This window comes from Pipistrellus hanaki, assembly GCF_964339955.1.
Source record: "Pipistrellus hanaki genome assembly, chromosome: 16".
NCBI lineage: Eukaryota > Metazoa > Chordata > Mammalia > Chiroptera > Vespertilionidae > Pipistrellus > Pipistrellus hanaki.
In genome coordinates, this window is record NC_140518.1 from 32,507,519 (window position 1) to 32,527,609 (window position 20,091).

At 60.2% G+C, this 20,091-nt stretch overlaps 1 protein-coding gene across 3 annotated transcripts in view; it reads left to right on the forward strand.

The window, feature by feature from the left end:
- The window catches only part of RPH3AL (rabphilin 3A like (without C2 domains)), a 95,756-nt gene that overhangs the window by 68,689 nt on the left and 6,976 nt on the right, over positions 1 to 20,091 (forward strand). For all 3 annotated transcript variants that reach the window (XM_084863034.1, XM_084863035.1, XM_084863036.1), the window contains one exon: positions 996 to 1,170. In XM_084863034.1, the coding sequence (XP_084719160.1) occupies positions 996 to 1,170 (175 nt within the window). The remainder of the gene's footprint in view (positions 1 to 995; positions 1,171 to 20,091) is intronic.

Consider the following 20,091-nt stretch of genomic DNA (forward strand, 5'->3'; position numbering starts at 1 on the left):
CGTTAACAGCCCACAGGACGGACATGGGCAGAGGCAGGTGGGGAGACGCTGGCCTTCCCATTTTATTTTATTTTTCAATATATTTTATTAATTTTTTTTACAGAGAGGAAGAGAGAGGGATAGAAAGTTAGAAACATCGATGAGAGAGAATCATCGATCAGCTGCCTCTTGCACGCGCCCCACTGGGGATGTGCCCGCAACCAAGGTCCATGCCCTTGACCGGAATCGAACCTGGGACCCTTCAGTCCGCAGACCGACACTCTATCCACTGAGCCACACCGGTTTCGGCTGGCCCTCCCATTTTAAATTCACCCTTTTGAGGAGGGGACGTGGCCCACTGGCTGTAAAGCTGTCGGAGGAGCGGAGGAGGGGCAGTGACCGCCATGAGCATCCTCTGGGGAATGGCTGCTCGGGGCCCGGCTCGGGGCCCTGGGCCTGCGTTCGTTGGCGACTCTGAGCCTCGTGGCCGCCCTGGGAGACGGCACTGTTCCCACTGAGGTGACGGAACTGCGGTGACGGAACAGGGTCGGGTGTGTCCAGGGCGCACAGCTGCTGGGCCACAGAGCCAGGACTCGGCCGCCAGGGCCTCCTCTTGCCCGAGAGGGTCACAGCTCCCTCCACGCTCCGGCTCCTGCCACAGGCCCTGCGTGTCCCCTGCCTCAGGAGGGGCAGGAGCACCGCTGCTGTGGGGAGTAGCCGTTGGGTGCAGGGGCCTCGCTCCGCGGCTGCTCTGGATTCTGCTCTGTGTCTGTCTCTGTGTGCCCGCTCCGGATTGTCCCACCGGAGTCCCTGTCCGGACAGCTCCGGTGCCTGCTGGCCCAGCCCACCTCTCCCTCCAGCCGCCAGAGCCCCCGGGGAGGGGCAGGCAGGAGGGAGCCAGCCGGTGGCACCTCTGAGAACATTCCGGCTTTGCACCAGGAGGGGAGGGGCGTGCGTGGGAGCCGGGAGCAGGAGCTGCTCTGCATCCGGGCTCTAAGCGGCCTCTCCCCCCTCAGGTCTGGAAGCGGTCGGGGGCCTGGTTCTACAAAGGTCTCCCCAAGTACATCCTGCCCCTGAAGACCCCCGGCCGGGCCGACGACCCCCACTTGCGACCTCTGCCTGTGGAGCCGGCCGAGCAAGAGCCCAGAAGCTCGGAGACCACGCGCGTCTACACGTGGGCCCGTGGCAGAGGTAAGCACCGGCCTTCGGGCCGTCGGCCAGCCGGGGCCACGGCACCAGGCCACGGCCCGCCACGTTCTCCACGTGGCTCCTCCTGGTGTTTCCTCCCTCTCCGTGGCCTGGCTCCCCGCCCACACCGCGTGGGTGGCTGGACCTCAGCACAGTGGCTGTTTGCAGCCTGAGGGGCTGTGTCACATACAGGCGCTAACGTGGGGGTGGGGGTGCCGTGAACAGCCCTGGGTCTTTGCAGAAATGGGATGTCGGTTGAGATGGTTGGCAAAGTATGAAAACGTGTCTTTGTGAGGCGGGCCTGGATCGTCTCCTCTCAACCCTCCCCCTGTGTCTCCATAAAGGGGTCTCCTGGCTTCCCTGGTCCTAGGGAGGAGGTGGCCTCGTGCCCCCGTGGTGGCTGCCCTGGCGTGGGTGCCTGGCGTGGGTGCCTGGTGTGGGTGCCTGGTGTGGCTGCCCTGGCGTGGGTGCCTGGTGTAGGTGCCTTCCTGGTCCCTGCTGTCAGCAGGGAGCCCCGCCCGCTGGTAATGAGAAGGACCTGGCGTGGCAGAGGTCTCCACACAGAGTGCCAGGTGCTTCAATGTTCATGGAGGTGCTTTTCTGGTTCCTGGCCTCACAGCAGGCTCCGAAAGCCGGCCGGGTGGGGGTTAGCAGCCCATTTTATAGATGAGCAGCCCGAGGCCGGGAGAACAGGAAGGGCCTCCGTGTGGCAGAGCTGGGGCGACGGGCAGCGTCCGCCCGCACTCCGGCTCTGCTCCTCCTGCCCCGAAGTGCCTGAGCTTCAGCCCCGGGCTCGGACTGAGGGTCCTGAGGGAGATAAGGCCAGAGGGGTGAGGGGCTCATCCCGACGCTGGGTTTTCCTGGGTTTCTGGACCCAAAAAATAGACACTCGGCGGCTTCGAGGGCCCTCGAGCTCCTGTCTGTGGGTGGTGACCTGACAGCTGCCTATCTTTGTATCATTGGGGAGGAAGGCGGGGGGGGGGGGGGGGGGGGTTGTTACAGAAGTATGTTTATTATAAAATTGTGAGGTTGTCAAAAGGTAGAATTTATCAGGTAAACATCCCCTCCCAATCAGCACCCCGGCGTCTGTTCTCCGGGCATCTTTTCCTCGGCGTCACTCGGCTCCTGCAGCTGGCCTTCCCGCCCGTACTGCTGGGCTGTTTGCATTCTCACTCCCATGAGTTCACGTCCCCGGATAAGCCATCACTGCCACGGACAAGGCCCCCCCCACACACACACACAGGGACCACCTGCAGGCAGAGACTGGCAGGCGGCGAGGGGACTGGCTGGGGCTGGCCTGCGGGGGGCGCTGTGGCTGGCCAGGTTGCGGGAGGGAGCCGGGGGCATTGGTTGGAGAAGCAACTCCCTCCTGCCTTCCTCGCTGTCGTTCCCGCCCTCAGAGCTGGGCTCTCTCGGGTTCCAGCCCCGTTGGGGTGAGTCAGAGTCCCTCGGGCCAAGGGCAGAGACGCAGCCATGGCAACAGAAGCTGCTGGACACTGTCAGGCTCAGAAGGCAGCTGAGTGGGTGGAGGAGGGGGCCCTCCGTGCCTTCCTGCCGCAGCATCTCGATGGCGCACACACTTACACACGCGCACGCACACACACACATGCCATACACACACATGCTCACCCGCCGTCGCCTCCGCAGCCACAGGCACAGATGGCCTTTGGTTGTTGGGCGGGGAAGCAGTGGCCCATACACTCCGAGTGAGGCCAGGCTGTGCGGAGACCCCTCTGCGAACCCGGTCTCCCTCCGCTGCCCAGAGCACCAGGCCGGCCGTGCCAGGCCCCTCCCAGGCCCGTGGCCATCCTCTCGGTGCCCCCCGGAGGAGGCCGCCCTTCTGCTCGGCAGGTGGCCTCCGGGTCTCGCCAGGGGCAGCGGGAGGGTGCAGGCTGCTGGCTCTGGGCAGGCTGTGTAGGCTCAGGAGGTGTCTGCACCCACCCGGAGCAGGGTGCACCGGGGAAGTGTGGGGTGCCTGTGGGGGGCAGGACTGGACTTGGGGGGCGACCCACAGTCAGGGGGAGAACAGGAACAGGTGCTGGTGGAGGAGGCAGGAGGCAGGCAGAGCCATTCAGTGAGTAGAAGCCAAGAGTGTCAGGGGTTTGCGAGCCAGAGAGCCACCGGGAGCCCGACTGTCTCTGCCTGCGTCTAAGTCCGATCATGGAGGCTGCGCTGGTCCTCCCCGATGAGCCCGTGCAGACGCCAGGATCTGTGCTTTTTTACTGAGTGTGGCCACCCCAGACCCGGCCGTGCCCTCAGAGGCCCGCGGGCCGCTCCCGCACACCTGTGGGAGACACGGGCCTGGGCCGGCGGGAATCAGCCTGATAGCTGGTCCTGAGTCTGGGGACCAGGGGTGGGGAGCCCTCTAGGAGGTCAGGCCCCTGCTAGCCCTTCTGTGGCTTCACGTGGCTTCATGGTCAAGTGTGTGGCAGCCGGGAGGACTCGGCCATGCCTGCCTCCAGGCAGCCCCTGAGCTGCCAGGGTCTGCTGCTCCGTCTGGGCTCCTTCTCAGGCCGGTCTCCCTACGCGGTCCGGCTCCCGCCAGCAGGCAGCTCCCGCAGGCAGCCCTGGGCGTGGGCACAGGGGCATCGCCAGGCCTTCCCAGACGACTGCCAACTGGGAAACCAGCTGGTGCTTCTCTCTCCATCCTCAGCCCCACCATCGGCCCAGCTGTGGTCCATGTCAAAGCTTGGCTGGTAAGCCCAGCCTTCATAGCACCCCATTCAGCCAAAACTAAGCCTGAGGCCAGTGGGCATGGGGACCAGCACTGGGCTGTGGTCTCCCCAGGACACTGCATGTGGGCAGGGCCGTGGCTCCCGAACAGGCGTGGGATGGGCGTCATTAGATGAGTGAATGGACACCACCTGCTCCGGGTGTTTGAAAGACCTGTGGAGGCCGTCATTGGGCCTGCGGCACCTCTAGGGCAGGGTCTGTTGAGCAGCCCCAGGAAACACTCGGAGGAGGTTAGGATCGCCCCACTCTGCCGAGGAGTCTCTCGTCCCAGGGACCCCAGGGGCAGTCTCTGCTCCCTGGCACAGACGCTGATTCTGATACCAGCGCATTCTCTCTGACCCACCCCTCTCCACACCCACCTGTTCCTCCACCTCTCTCCCTCTCCCTCCCCCTCTCCCAGCCCTGGGGCTGGTGTGCCTGTGGCTCCCAGCATCTCCCTCCATTCCCGCCCACCCTGCTTCTTTGCTCCCGCCCTTTGGAAGGAGGGAAGGTAATCAATAGATACAAGCCTTTTCAGTCCACAAAACATCAGGTGAAACGTATTGATGTTTCTGAGGCAGGTTCCTTTTCGTCCTCCTTTAAATTTTGTTGGTTGATTTTAAATTACATAAGCATGCATAACATAGCTTAACAAATTAATTCAAAAGTGTATGAAAATTTAAAATCTCTCCTCTTGCCATCATCTCAAACAGGCCCCTCTCTCTTTCTCCCTGTTCCTATAAACACATGCTTGGCATTGGGTTATGTCTTGTTTTGTTTTTAGTAACAAAAATAGGCTCTTACCACCATAACTCCGCATGTTGCTTTTTTCACTTAAAAGAATATCCCGGGCGTCCCTCCAGATCTGTAGATATAGATTTTGCTGTATTGTTTTTAATGGCTTAATAAAACCCCATTATGTCCTGTATTGCTATTTAATTATTCACCTATTGGTGGACATTCCAAATGTGTCTGGCTTTTCACACTGCAGGCAGTTCTGAAACACCCTTTTGGGTATAAGATGCTTTCATTACCAGGGGGTAGGTTTGTGTGTTTTAAGTTTCAATAGACATTGCCAAACTATATTCCAAAAGCATTGCCGTCTTTTCTACTCATTTATTCCTGCACCCTTGCTTGCCATGAATAGGACTGGCATTTATCATGTTGGCAAGTATACTAGGATGGAGAAAGATATTTTATTATTTTAATTTGTATATTTGCGTGTCTCTTCATAGTTTGATTATTCATTGGTTATTTAGGCTTCCTCTTTTAAAAATGACCTGTTTAAATCCATTCGTTTTAATTAAATAATTTTCTCTTATTGATATGTCAGGAGTACTAAATGGGTTGAAAATATTTTCCTCCTTGCCTTTACATTTTATATGACATTTTGCCATTCGGAAACCATTTTTCCCCTCTTAATTCTTGTGAGTTTAAGCATGTCTTTCTTTGCCTTGTGGTTTCTAGGTTTCCTACTTTGCTTTGAAATGTCTTCCTCTCCAAGGTTAAAAATATCTGCTAAATAAAAAGTTTAAGTATTATAGGGCCGAGGCCGGTTTGGCTCAGCGGTAGAGCGTCGGTCTGCGGACTGAGGGGTCCTGGGTTCGATTCCGGTCAAGGGCATGTGCGTTGGTTGTGGGCACATCCCCAGTGGGGGGTGTGCGGGAGGCAGCTGGTTGATGTTTCTCTCTCGTCGACGTTTCTGGCTCTGTATCTCTCTCCCTTCCTCTCTGTAAAAAATCAATAAAATATATTTTTTTAAAAAAAGTTTAAGTATTATAGGAATAAAAGGACATTACTTTAAAATTATAAAATTACCAAAAAGAGAAAAAAATCTAAACCAGATATTATATTAACTGATAAAGCACTGAAGCCACGTTCTATCCAAATGCAAAGCAGGAATGCCCCATCATCGCCATCATTCATAATCTTGTATAGTATTTAACTAATGTAATAAGGCACCAAAAATAAAATAAACTCTTACTGCTGGAAAAGAGAAGAAATTCTCTTATTTGCAGATGGTGTGATGGTATACCAAGAGTCCAAGAGAGTCTACTAAAACAACCCACTAGGTTAATAAGAAGATGGGGGGAGGCCGAAACTGGTTTGGCTCAGTGGGTAGAGCGTCGGTCTGCAGACTGAAGGGTCCCGGGTTCGGTTCCGGTCAAGAGCATGTGCCTTGGTTGCGGGCATGTCCCCGGTGCGGGGTGTGCAGGAGGCAGCTGGTCAATGTTTCTCTCTCATTGATTTTTCTGGCTCTCTGTCTCTCTCCCTTTCTCTCTGTAAAAAAAAAATCAATAAAATATATTTTTAAAAAAATAAGAAGAAGATGGGGGAAGCGATAGGACACAAAGAAAATCAATAGTTTACACACAAGCAACCAATAGTTTTACTCTCTGCCGACTAATTAGAAGTAGAAATGGGGAAAATCCACTCATAATTGCAACAAAAGTTATAAAATGCCTAGAAACAACTTTTATAAGAGAACTAATTATAGGTCCATCATGAAGGAAATTATACAATCTTATCACAGGACAAGAAGAAAGGCGAGAACAGAGAGGTAGATAAGGATCGTGATCCCTCCAAATAATTAGTTAAGTATAACAACTATCTGATGCCCAGTGGAGTTTTTTGGGAAGAAGTGAATTCAAATGTCACCATTATCATAGGATAAACAGAAAGTAGCGTAAAATGGAATGTATTCAGCCTTAAAAAGAAGGAAGTCCTGACACATGCTACAACATGGATGAGCCTTGAAGACAGTAAGTATGCTAAGGGGAAGAAGCCAGAGACAAAAGGCCATAGGGTGTACGGTTATAGGAAATGTCCTGATCAGGCAAACACATAGAGACAGGAAGTGGATTAGTGAGTGCCGTGGGCTGGGACAGATGCAAGGAAATGGGGAGGAACCACTAATGCATGCAGGGTCTCTTTTCTTTTTATTTATTTTAAATATATTTTACTGATTTTTTACAGAGAGGAAGAAAGAGGGATAGAGAATTAGGAACATCGATGATAGAGAATCATCGACCAGCTGCCTCCTGCACACCCCCTATGGGGGATGTGCCCGCAACCAAGGTACATGCCCTTGCCCGGAATCGAACCTGGGACCTTTCAGTCCACAGGCCGACGCTCTATCCACTGAGCCAAACCGGTTTCAGCCCGGGTTTCTTTTAAACGTGGTGAACGTGTTCTGGAATTGGAGGGTGGGGTGGCCGCATGACTTTGTAAATATAGGAAAAGCCGCTGAACTGTGTGCTTTCAGAGGCTGAATTTTATGGTACAGACATATATTTCAATAAAAAAATAAAAATAAATTTAAAAAAACCTTCCTGAAGAAGTTAAAGAATAGTTTAACGAGATGTGTTTTTTCCCCAAAGAGAATAGCAAGGGCATTGGGTGGAGTTGCCCGACTAGGTGTTAAAGCTTACTAGAAAGTTACTTTAATCAATAGAAACAGTAGGGTATGGACACAGAACACACAGAATACGTAAACAGACCAGTGGGGCCTGATAGAGGAATAGCAGGCCTAAGCACGGAAGCTGGGTATCGGTGGCTTTTCAGTGCAATGGGAAGGAGAACGGGTTTACTTAGCAGCTGGAGCTCACATAATTAGATCCCCATCCCACTCCGTGTGCATCCGGAAACACGTCGCGGATAGATTCCATTTCTAAATGTTAAAAATAACCCGTGGACGTCTCAGAGAGAGGGGAGCCGTGGCTTCTTCCTGTGTTACCGCAGAGAGAGCCGGTCACACCGGCACCCACGCTATACCTGCTCCGGCCGCTCCCTCCTCTGCGCCCCGGGTGTTGGTTCGGGCCACGGACTTGCCTGCAGGCCCCTCTGGGGAGCCCTCCCCTGCTCATCGGAGGACATTCCTCTCTCTTCGGGATCGGCTGGGCAGCCGTGTGGCCTGAGTTCCTCCTGGTGGCTGGCCCGGGCCCGGCCCGGCTGCCTCTGGGGCGAGGTCCCACCCTCCCACCCGCTCCGTCCCCGTGCGTGTGCGTGTGCTCCCTGCTGCTTTTCCCCGCAGATCACGGCCCTGCGTGTACGGCGGCAGGAGATAGTCTGCACTTGCACACGCCCGGGGTCTCTGTCCCCCCAGAAACACCGGGCGGGACGGTGGAGCCAGCTCTCGGGGCTCGTGGGTCCTGATCCCGGACCCACCCCTTCTGCGGCTTCCTTCCTCGGATCCGATCCCGCCCCTGAGCTGTTTAGAGAGATGTCTGTTGGGAGGCGAGGTAGGGGTGCCATAGTGATCTTGCTTATTTGGATAATGAGAGGTTACGTTCTTCTCTCGCGTGTTGGGAAGCTGAGGCGGCCGCTCGGACGTCAGGACTGGGGGCTCTGCAGGCCCCCTTCCCCCCCTTCCTTCCTGGTCCCATGATGGTGGCTGCAGTCCCAGCCGTCAGAGGGGAGGGAGGTCAGAGGGGAGGCAGGAAACCAAGCCTTTAGTTTCGGCAGCTTTTCACTGTGATAGAAGGGAGGGGGGGGGGGGCAGGCAGTACTAGTCCTGGAGGACCCTGACCCTGACGGCCTGTGAGAGCCGGAGCTGGATTTACCGGACGGAAGCCATTGCTGTGGAGTTTGGTCTCAGACAGGACTTTGTGCTCCTCCACCTCCAGGGCCAGGGATGCTGGATGGGATGGGCTTCTGGGTCTCTCCTGCCCCAGGCTGTGACCACCGGGCCACACTGCCCGGGGCTGCCCTGGGGCTGGGCTGCCCGCCTCCCCCATGAGGCTGAGCCCCTGAATGGGAAGGGGTGGGGACTAGAGCCCCAAGGGTAGCATCCATGCAGTGTTCGTGGCTCTCCAGGAGGTGTGTCCTCCTCTCAGATGGGAGCGGAGCCTGGGCCAGTGAGGCTCGGCCCCCTTCCCCTTTCCCGGGGAGCCCGAGGCCGGCACGGAGGGGCCAGCGTCCAAAGCCTTCGTCACCGCCCTGGGCCTGGTGACTGGGAGTCCCTCCCCCTTTGTCCTCTGCCCTGGACCCCAAACACCCGGACGACATGGCCCTGAGCCCCCCTCCCACCACCCCCTCAGAGCCGGGCTCCCTGGAGGCATTTGGACAGGACTGCGCACCGGCTCACTTCAGGGCTGCTCTGGGAAGGTACCCTGTTTCCCCGAAAATAAGACAGTGTCTTCTATTAATTTTTTCTCCCAAAGTTGCGCTAGGTCTTATTTTCAGGGGATGTCTTATCTTTCCATGTGCTAGGTCTTATTTTCGGAGGATGTCTTATTTTCGGGGAAACACGGTACGTAAGGCTTGAATCTGTTTCAGTTGAGTCGCTTTTTAAAAAATGGGAGTTTCATCATCGCCTTGTTGGCCCGGTAGATTCTAAATAATCCCTTTAGCGTTCCGCACTGCGGTTCTGTTTGCAGACCCGTGAGAGCCAGCCGTGGGGTGGTTCGGGCTGAGCAGTCTGGTCCCGCTGGGCCCGTCCTTCCCGATCGCCCCCGGGCTGACCTCCCCGCCCCCACGCACCCGCCCTGCCCCCTGGAGACGTGGAGTCACCGGGTGCTGTGCGCCGCCCCAGCCGCCCCAGCCGGAGCTCCGTGACTCAGGCCATTATCTCCTCTGACGCTCGGCAGAGCCCCGGGGGCAGCTGCAGACGCAGGACTGACTCTGAGTGATGGATGAGGAGGGGGCAGTCTGCCCAAGGTCAGGGGGAAGGCTGGCACCGGCTCCTGAATCCCGGCCGCACGCCGCCCTCGGAGCCGGCACCGCGCGGGGCCGGGGCCCACACCGCCCGCAGGCCGCTGGCTCCTCGCGGCCTCGGCGGGAGGCTGTGTGGGCGCCAGGAACAGCGGGCGGGGCCAGCGCAGGCCCGGGGGCCGCTGCCAGGCTGCGGGGGACGGTGTCCCAGAAGCGGGGACAGAGACAAAGGCCTGCCAGGCCGGTGGGGACGGAGGCCCGCAGCCGCTCTCCTGCTGCCGGGGAAGCCCTGGACCCGCTCCATCCCCCCCTCTGCCTGCTCAGCAGCTTGTGCTCAGCGAGGCCGCGTGCCCTCCGCCTCGCACCTGCCCCACGCTCAGGACCCCGCTGCGGGGGGGGGGGGGGGGGGGCGGAATTGGCCCGGCTCTTTCTGCTTAGCCTGCCGTTTTCTGCACCCAGCCTGCGTCCTGTCAGACATAATAGATGGCAGGGCCAGTGAGGGCCGCTCCCCCCAGAGCAGAGCTGGGGCCGAGCAGGGGAAGCGGTGTGTGCTCAGCAGCCAGGGAACGGCGGGATTGGGTGCTTGTGGCTGGCCCGGCAGTGAGCGCCCTGTCGCCGGGAGCATTCAAGCAGAGGCCGGCTGCGGTGGGTGGAGGAACGCGCTGTGGGGTTATCAGTGGGTGTCCAGAGTTAGACCCCCCGCATTGTGCCCAGGGCTCGGGGGTGGAGGTCCAGCCTCCGGCCCAAGATGGAGGACGCCCGTGGCCACACGGGACAGCGCTGACCCCGAGGCCCCCGACTGCTCCCACGTGGCTGCAGCCCACGGGCTAATGAGCAGTTCCGTGGCAGCCGTTCCTCCGTCAAACGCATGTGCTGCTTCCTGACTCCTTAACGCAGCGAGCTATTTATACCAGCGGCTCCATTCATTCTTAATGAGCCACAGTTGTGGATTGTAAAATGTTTTATTTTCAGACAGGATTGCTCACTGCCCAGAGCCAGCTGTTGCTGTGCCACTCTCCTCCTCCTCCTCCTCTCCCTGCTCCTGAGCAGCCAGCGTTTCCGAAGCTCCTCGGAGCACTCAGCTGTCCCCGCCCCCACCGGCCCAGTGCTCCCCCGCGGGCTCCGGACTTGCCATTTCTGTCACCTCCGCCTGGACGAGCTGCATGGGCGTCCTGCCTGCGGCCGGGGAGCAGCCGGGAGGTGTGCGTGTGCCGCGAAGGGCTCTCACAGCCTCGCCCCCCCCACCCTCCCGCACCACACCTGTGCCTGAGGTAGTGTCCCTAATGCCCTGCAGTCACTGGCTCTTCCTTTCAGAGTCCTGTCCCGGGATCAGCTCGTAGGCCTCACTGTCCCCTTCGCCGCCTCCTGTGTTACTCCCTGTGTGGGTTCTAGAACCTGGGAGTGGACGTACCTGAGATTTATAGGCGTGTGTGTGTGTGTGTGTGTGTATATAATATATATATATTATATATATAATAGAAACCACCATGCACACACACGGAGACACTGAGCCCGAAAGGACCGCTGGAGGGGGAGGGGAGTGGCTCTGAGCCCCCTGCGGAGGGTGCGTGTGCCAGACTGGACCGCCGGGCGTGGCGCCTGCCACCACTGGCCCGGCCTTCGTGCTGTAGGTCCGCCGTGTGGGTCCGGGAGGAAATGACAGAACAGTCACAGTCGGCCCTCGCGGTGGCTCCGCCTGTCGTTTGGGGGCCGAGTGCCGCCCAGCCCTCCAGGGGCAGGAGGAGGGCACGGGGAGCCCGAGCCGAGCGTGGGCCCCGGTGAGTGTGGACCTTGGGCCTCTCGGTCCTGGTCTCCGCGGCGCTGCCCCCTGCAGGCCGCTGAGGCCTGGGCGCCACCGGCCTCCTTCTGTGCAGGTGAGGGCAGCCCCAGGGCCGAGCGGCCAAATCAAACAGCAACACCCGCCCTCGCCGGTCTGGCTCAGTGGGCAGAGCGTCGGCCCACGGACGGAAGGGTATCGGGTTCGATTCCGGTCAAGGGCACGTAGTACCTCACACCTCAGGTGCAGCCCTGGTCGGAGTATGTGCGGGAGGCCACCAGTCGATGTGTCTCTCTCACGCTGATGTTTCTGTGTGTCTCTCCCCATCCCTTCCACTCCCTTTCTAAAAAAAAAAATTAAATTTAAAAAAAATCAAATAAAAAAATTCTTAGGTGAGGATTAACAACAAAATAATAATAATAAATCAGAACAGCAAGTAAAGCGGCTGCGTGGATCCCAGGGCGGCCAGGTGAGGGCTGTCCCAGGTGGGGGGCATCTGCTATTTCCGGTGATCCCCTGAGCCCCTGTGGGAGGGGGCAGACTGTTGTCCCACTTTATGAAAGGGGAAACTGAGGCATGACGGGGTCAAATAGCTCACACTGGAGTCTTGGCGTGGACAGAAAGAGGAACTCTGGCGCTCCCCGCGCCCCAGGAGTGAGGCCTGGCCGCCTCCGTGCAGCACGCTCTGAGGGAGAAGCCCGGGCATACGTTTGTCTGGACCTCCGGGGCTCTGGGGGAGCCCAGCACCCGCCCAGGGCTGGTGGGTGTGAGGGAGGGGCCGCCCCAGACCAGAAGCCCGGGCTCCAGGCAGCTGCCTGCGCCCCCGCCCCTGCCCCCAGCAGCCCCCCCGCCCCCAGCAGCCCCCCCCCCGGCCCCAGCAGCCCCCCTGCCCCCAGCAGCCCCCCCGCCCCCAGCAGCCCCCCGCCCCCAGCAGCCCCCCCGCCCCCAGCAGCCCCCCGCCCCCAGCAGCCCCCCCGCCCCCAGCAGCCCCCCCGCCCCCAGCAGCCCCCCGCCCCCAGCAGCCCCCCGCCCCCAGCAGCCCCCCGCCCCCAGCAGCCCCCCCGCCCCAGCAGCCCCCCGCCCCCAGCAGCCCCCCCGCCCCCAGCAGCCCCCCCGCCCCCAGTAGCCCCTCCGCCCCCAGCAGCCCCCTGCCCCCAGCAGCCCCCCGCCCCCAGCAGCCCTCCCGCCATCTCGGCTGTTGGGAATTCATGTCCCAGGAGCAGCAGAGGCCTCATTCGCCACACCAGAGGCCAGGGCCACGGCTGTCGCTTCAGATTTGTCCAAACCCGGTGACAGGCTCGGCCGGTGGGTTGATTCCAGCTGCCGAGTCCGGAGGCCGGGGGGCTCCTCGCCCCCGGTCTGAGCTGCAGTGGGAAAGCAGGGCCCAGCTCCCCGCACCCCATCCCCAGGCGGCCTCTGGCTTCGGCTCAGGCCTGTGCCGGGCTCCGCCCTCACCTGTCTCACCGGGAAGCCTACAGCTTCATTCCGCCCTCGCAGCCTCCGCGGCCTCCGGGGCCGGGTGAAGTGAATAACCCGCACCGCCTGGCCTGTCTGTCTGCCTCCCATAAGCCTCAGGAGATGGTGTGGCTCCACTCAGCTCAGCCGCCTCCTGGCCCCTCAGTCACAGGCGCCGGTGCCCAGGGGGGCCTCGCTGATTTCCCACGGCCGGTCCGGGAGCCGCAGCCGAGGCGGGCGGTCCCTGTGCCCACTGCCCTCCCTGCCGGAGGGAGGGCTGCCCTGGGGCAGGCAGACCCCGGCTGCCCATTCCCACACCCACAGGCCCCAGCAGGACGGACACTCCACCCCAGGAGGGAGCCTCAGGGACAAACCCGGAGGACAAGGAAGCCAGACCCCGAAGGCATGTGACAGAGAGGCCGGGAGGGGGGGCGGGGGGAGGTAGCGGGGAGCAAGACAGAGACACAGACCGAAAGGCAGGGAGAGGAAGCCGGAGACGGAGAGAAACTGAAAACAGAGAAAGAGGGACCCAGAGACACCGACCCATGTTTGAGAACTCACGGAGACACCCAGACACACCAGAGGGAACGTAAGACTAGAGACGCAAAGGCAGAATTAAAAAAAAAAAAATCGGCAAGAGACAAGACATAGACACAGGGACAGAAGGAAGGAGAGAGAGCGGACGTAGAGGAGGAAATAAAACACGGTTTGCACCCAGCAGAGGGGGAGCCGGGGGTGTGCATCGCCGGCTTCGCCTCTGCCTCGGCCAGAGCAGTTCTCTGGGAGAGAAACGGCACAGAGCACCCTGAACCGGACTGGCCCTCGTCCCGCCAGGGCCTGCGCCGGGAGCCCTGCTCTCGAGGCAGCAGGCCTGTTCCGGCCCCAGAGAAGCCCACCCCTGGCTGTTGCTTTTCCTGTTCTCTGTCAGAGACGCCGGGCCCTCACCGGCGCCAGCATTTCGCCCTATAAATCAAGCCCATCCTTCAATCCCGCCTCTTCCAGGAAGCCCTCCCGGACTCCGCCTCTCCCGGAACCCTCACGGGCTCTCCTCCCGAGTAGGACGTTCCCTCTGAGAGGATCTATTCTTATCCCCCGTCCGCCCGCCCGCCCATCTCTTGTCCTGCCCGCGAGCAAGGGCAGGGCCACGGGCTTTTGGGGCCGGCGACCACATCGCTATTGATTCGAGGATTTGTCTTCATTATCCGGTGCCTCCTGTCTGGGAGCCCGAAGGAGGGAGCTAATTAAAATCAATGGTGGGTGAACAGACAAGCACAGTGAACCCTCCGCTCTGCAGCTCTTAATTCCCAGCCTGGTCTGGGCTGACCCTGCAGCCGTCCCCTTTGACAGCCTGGGAGGCACAGGACCCCATCCCCCCCATCCCCCATCCCCACCTCACAGACACAGCAGCGAGGCTCAGGGTGGCCAGGCAGACGGGAGACTCTCAGCCTCCCTGGCCACCACCTGGCCCGTTTCTGCAGGGACAGGACCCCGGCTTGGGGGCCACTTTCTCCTGGTCCGGGCCCTGACTCTCGTCCGGGCCCTGAAGCCAGTTTCCAACACAAAGGAAGCGCCCGCTCCCCCGGCAGGGCCCCCGCCCGGGTTTGGAGGAAGAGCAGGCGCTCTGTGCACAGTGCTCTCCCCGCCCCCCAGGCCCCACTCATCCCGTGTCCATGGCAACGGGCCTCCGACGGCCCCTCCCCCATCAGCGGTCCCCGGCTCAGGCCGAGGCCACCAGCTGCCTGCGGTCCCATCGGAGTGTCCTTCGGAGGGAGGCTGGGAGGCGCCTGCCTGGGGGACGGGCCGGCCGCGCTGGAGACGGAGCGGGCTGGCCCCCGCCCCGCTGACCACCGTGCAGCCCTCCCGTCTCCTCTCCCGGGGAGGGCTGTCAGAGCGCGGTCAGCGAGTCTGAGTCCGCACTGAGTGCCGCTGGGCCTGGGCCTGGGCCTGGGCCAGCGCCGGGGCCGAGGGAGGGAGCCAGATGCCCATTGAGATGTGGCCGCGCCCTCCAGGGGCGCCGGGAGCAGGTGGGAGGTCACGGCGGGCACTGTGGGACAGGAAGTTCAATGCCAGGCGGCGTCAGGGGGAGGCCGAAGGAGGCCTGGCTCCCCGATGCCTGGGCTGGAGAGACTCTGCATAGAGGCGCCGTCGGACAGGTCCCTGGAGGTTGAAGTGGACTCAGGTTTTTTAAATATTCACAGGCTTCCCCTGACCAGCCGGCTCGGTTCGTCATCCCAAACACCGGAAAGGGTGCGAGGTGGGTTCCTGATTAGGGCGCAGAGCTAAGGTGTAGGTTCGGTCCCCGGTGTGGGTGCATACGGGAGGCAACCGATCCATGTTTCTCTCTCTCCCCCTTCCTCTCTCTCTAAAGTCAGGAAGATCATATCTTGGGGGAGGATTAAAATATATGTAAAATTTGCTGGAGCCGGTTTAGCTCAGTGGATAGAGTGTCGGCCTGCGGACTGAAAGGTCCCAGGTTCGATTCCGGTCCAGGGCATGTACCTTGGTGGCACATCCCAGTAGGGGGTGTGCAGTAGGCAGCTGATCAATGTTTTTCTCTCATCGATGTTTCTAACTCTTTTATCTCTCTCCCATCCTCTCTGTAAAAAATAAAATATTTTTTTAAAACATATATATATGTAAAGCTATAGGCTTGTGTAGCTTTTTAAGGACACAGTGCCCTCTGTCCTCCGTGATCGTACTTTATTGGCAGTTGTTATTGTCTCCATTTCTCAGATGAGAAGCCTGAGGTTCAAAGAGCTGAAAGTGTTTGCCCGGAGCGTCCGTCCGGGGCAGAGCAGACTTGAACCCTCGATGTTGGGAGTGAACAGGAGTCTTTCTCTCCCACACGGAGGCCCCTGCCTCTGCCGGGAAAAGGCCCAGAGAGAAACCCTGGGCAAAGGGCATGGGGGGCGGGGGAGAGGGGGGACAGAGAATGAGCCGGCCTGCCTGGCGGGGAGGACCCCGGAGGGAGCAAGGCCGTTCGGGTGCGGCTGGATGGCGAGTGACCTGTGTACCAGCTGCGGAGGGAAGAGCAGGATTCCAGCGAGGGAGAGAGGCCTGGGTTCGAGTCCCAGCTCGGCCTCCAGGTGGCCTTTGGAGGCGTCCTGTGAGGCACAGCCTGGGGAGACACGCTCCCGGGGAAATGTGAGTCCGCCCCTGTGAGCGGACTCCGGATGCAGTGACTCCCCCCCTCTCCAGCCCTGTGTGGACAGGTGCGGGCTGTGCGCTCAGCATGCCCCTCGGGTAAAATAGCTCCGGTTTATGAAGCGCCTACTAAGTGCCGGAGGGTGCCTGTGTGGCCTCTTTCAAAGCTCACAGCACCCAAAGGGACCCCTCCGCCCCATCTCATGCCGGTGCACAGAGAGGTGAGGGGACTGGCCCTGAATGACCCAGCCGGGAGGCGGCGGAGCGGGACGGGAGGCGGCGGAGCCCGGACGGAGCGGGCTGACTCAGCCGGAGCCTCTTCGCCCCCCACACCTCCCTTTCGCTGCCGCCACCTGGAGCCCAGACGTGCCAGCGTCTGGGGAGGGTTTCGGCTGCAGGCCCGGCCCTCCCGGTCTCTGTGGAGACAGCTCTGGGGCCTTGTCTGCCGCGGTGCCAGCCTGGGGGGCTGGGAGGCTAATTGGGGATCTCTGTGCGCTCCCCGGGGCCTTATTATCTTTCCTATACGTTAAAAAAAAAAAAGCGTTGTTTTCAGTATGCAAAATTTTCCACCATCTGCTTTGCCTCGGCAGAATGTTTGCTGAAAATATCTCTCTTCCTCTCTAATTCCCATAATTTCTGAGGTGTGGGGGCCTCCATGCCGAGCAGCAGCCGCTCGCAAGGGCCTCCCTCCCGAGCTCGCAGGCGGCCGGCCGGCCGGCGGGCCCGGTGCCAGGCGGGCGGGCGGGGGTCCCTGTGCCAGGCGGGCGGGGGTCCCTGTGCCAGGCTTGCGCGGGGGGGGGGGTGGCCCACACGTCGTGTCTCCCCGCCTCTCAGCCAGAGAGGGGCTTTGAGGCCCCTCCACCTTGAACAAAACCGGCCTGAAGATGAGTCCTGGAACTCAGGCCCAGAGTCGCTGTCCGGGTCGGCCTCTTTTGGGGTGCATGAGGGGACCCTGGGGGTGCCTGGGGTCACAAAGAGGGGTGGGGGCAGAGCAGAGCCAGGAAGCAGGTCCCCAAACCCCAAGGGAGGCTGACCAGTGTCCTGCCAGTCCCCTGGACCGGCCCGGGCACGTGTCTCCCCTGCACCCACAGCAGCTGCCACACCTGTCCTCTCAGGCAGTCTGGAAAGACTTTCCAAAAAGGAGGCCTTCCCCCCACCATCTTCATGTGCCAAAACTCCGAGTTTCCATGGTGATAGTCAAATTGCAAATCCATCCAAGAGGGGGGGGTGGGGGAGGGGGAAGCTGGCCTCTCCCCAGAGAAGTGGGCATGGCTGGTGCTGGTTTCCATCCTCAGCAGCAGACAGCCCTCCCAAGGCATGATGGGAAAATCCCAGGATGTGTCAGGTCCCCCAGCAAGTGGTCCAGGGGCTCGGCCCCCGGAGGGGCAGGCCCTCCGTCCTCCCTGCCTCCTGGCAGAGCTGAGTCCGTTTGGCGGTGCCTCCCGGGGAAGCTCCCGGCCGTCTTCCTCCCGGTGTTTTCCCGTCTCTGATCTGAAGAACCAGGCGTGGGCAGAACACAAGCATTCATCACCCAGCCATCCTAGACTCAACCTTTGGGGAATTGGAGAGGGGGGGGGTGGGGGGAGGAATCAGCCTGCAGACACACAGAGTGTTTTGTTGAGGATGGAAGAGCAAGGGCCAAAAGATTTATGAGCCTAAACGCTTTGTTAATAGACCTGGGAGATTTACGATAGCAGCTGCTGTGCGGGGAGAACGGCCCTGACGGCCATCGCATGGCAAATGAGCCAAGGCTTGGGCTTCACAAAGGCTGAGCCCGGCCGGCTGGCAGCCCCAGACAATGAGCGAGGGAGCCTGGGCCAAGGCGGGAGCGTCCGGGGGGGAACGGGGCCTGTCCGGCTGCCTCTCTGCTCCTGACGCCTTTGTGAGCTCACCGTCCTCCGGGGCAGCCCTCTGGGGTCCATAAGAGGAGACAAAGAATGAGCCCACGGACTGGACCGTGAGGAGGTTGTAATTTTTCCAAGCCTTGTGTACCCACACCCACCTCCGGGCGTGGTGCTTTGGACAAGACATACCCCTCCAGCAAAAACTGCTCCCTGTTAGCCCGGCACAGTCTCCCTGCGATTTACACCCACACCCGTTCCCTCCAACGCTGTTCCCCACCCAGTGCCGTGACCAGAGCGGCCGATGACAGAGGGGAGGAGGGGGGGACGTGGGGTCTGTGAGCTTGCCGCTGTCACCCGGGGCCTGGGACAGCTTTCCCGTGGTCTCTTCCCGGTCAGTGGTATTTGGTGCTTTTTGGCATCTGCCCATGAGCACCGGAGGATCCTGGCATTATTTTTACGCCGTGGAGCCCCGTGTCCCCCCGCCCCGGGCTTATGAGCGCCTGTGTGCGGGCACGGGAGAGGTGGGGCCCTCCGGGTCAGACAGGGTGGCTCGGCGAGCCTTAAGCCTCTCGGGCAGGGGGAGCCGCAGATATTTTAAAAAATCGGAATCCGGCCCTCTGCCCAGGGTTCCTCTCTGGGCCTTTCCCCCGTCAGAGGCCGGGGCCTCCGTGTCAGGGGGCCCACGGGGTTGGTGTGTAGTCAGGCAGTGAGTTAAAGATGCTTGAAATGCTTACAGAACCAACACCGACGAAGTCCGGTCTCCTCGGGATCGCCATCAGAGAAGCCCAGCCCAGCCCTGGCTGGTTTGGCTCAGTGGATAGGGCGTCGGCCTGCGGACTCAAAGGTCCCAGGTTCGATTCCAGCTAAGGGCACGTACCTTGGTTGCGGGCACATTCCCAACAGGAGGTGTGCAGGAGGCAGCTGATCGATGTTTCTTTCTCTTCGATGTTTCTAACTCTATCCCTCTCCCTTCCTTTCTGTAAAAAATCAATAAAACATATTAAAAAACAAAAAAACACTACTAGAACAATGTAAGTTAAGACAGTGAGGCTCGCTGAAACCGGTTTGGCTCAGTGGATAGAGCGTTGGTCTGCGGACTGAGGGGTCCCGGGTTTGATTCCGGTCAAGGGCATGTGCATTGGTTGCAGGCACATCCCTGGTCGGGAATGTGCAGGAGCTGCTGGTCGATGGTTCTCTCTCATCGGTGTTTCTGGTTCTCTGTCCCTATCCTTTCCTCTCTGTAAAAAAATCAATAAAATATATTTAAAAAAATAAAAATAAAAAAACCAGCCCAGGACCTGAAAAGCAATGGCAAAGGAAGCCAGGCCTTCCCTGGCTTTTCTTAAATACTGCGGCGGGCCTATGGACCACCCCCCCTCCCGGGCCCTGTCTCCTCTTGATTCTGTATCACAAAGGCCCAAGATGCCTTCCCTGAGGGCAGAGGCACGAGGGAAGAGGAGAAACAGGGCAGAAGAGGCCGCATCCTCGAGCAGACAGGGAAGGGCCCGCTGGGACACTCAGGTCAGCATCACTCTCGCCCCACCCCCGGGGTCAGGCTCTCTGAGGGAGAAGCACGGAGCCTGATGCGGGTGTGATCTGGCCCCGGCCGCGGGAGCCTCGGCTCTGCGGGGGAAACACCTGCACAGGCGACAGCCAGCCGGGCTCCCTGGAGGAGGCGGTGTCCGTTTGAGCCAGGAGAAACGCGACGGGCAGGCACCCCGGCAGAGGGGAGGGGGAGCCGCTCGCTGGCAGTCTGGCAGGGCTCCGAGCTGGTGGGACTGGCGGAGCCGGGGCGGAGAGCACGCTGTGTGGGGTGAGGCTGGACAAGTGGGCAACGGTCAGGAGCCTGGGCTCGGACCTGCCGATGATGAGGAGGCTTGGAAGAGGGGTCGCTAGGACTTGTGTGTGTTGGCTGGAGCATCCCAGCTGTGCAGGGGGGCCAGCGGGGAGGTTATCCCAGGAATCCAGGCTGGAGACCAGGGGGCTCTGAGCTCAGCATTGACCCGAGGACCATTTAGGAGGTGAAACCGTCAGGACGTGGGGATGAGGGAGGAAGAAGCGCTGATGGGTCATCAGAGCTTCACAAAGCACCTACTGTGTGCCGGCCTCTCTGCTCTGGAAGCACCAGGTTGAGAATCTCTCAGAGCTGAAATGGTTGGTCAGCTCCCGCTCCCTGGTGGCTCGGTCCGCGGCCCGTGCCTCCCGTTGGCTGGCAGGTGACACAGGGGACGGCACAAAGGCTTTCCAGAAAGCTCCGGATCAGGCGGCAGCCACGTGGCAGGGTCCTGCCGTCTCCCCTCGGGGCCCGCCGTGGGTCTCCCCTCCGGACCGGGCGCTCCT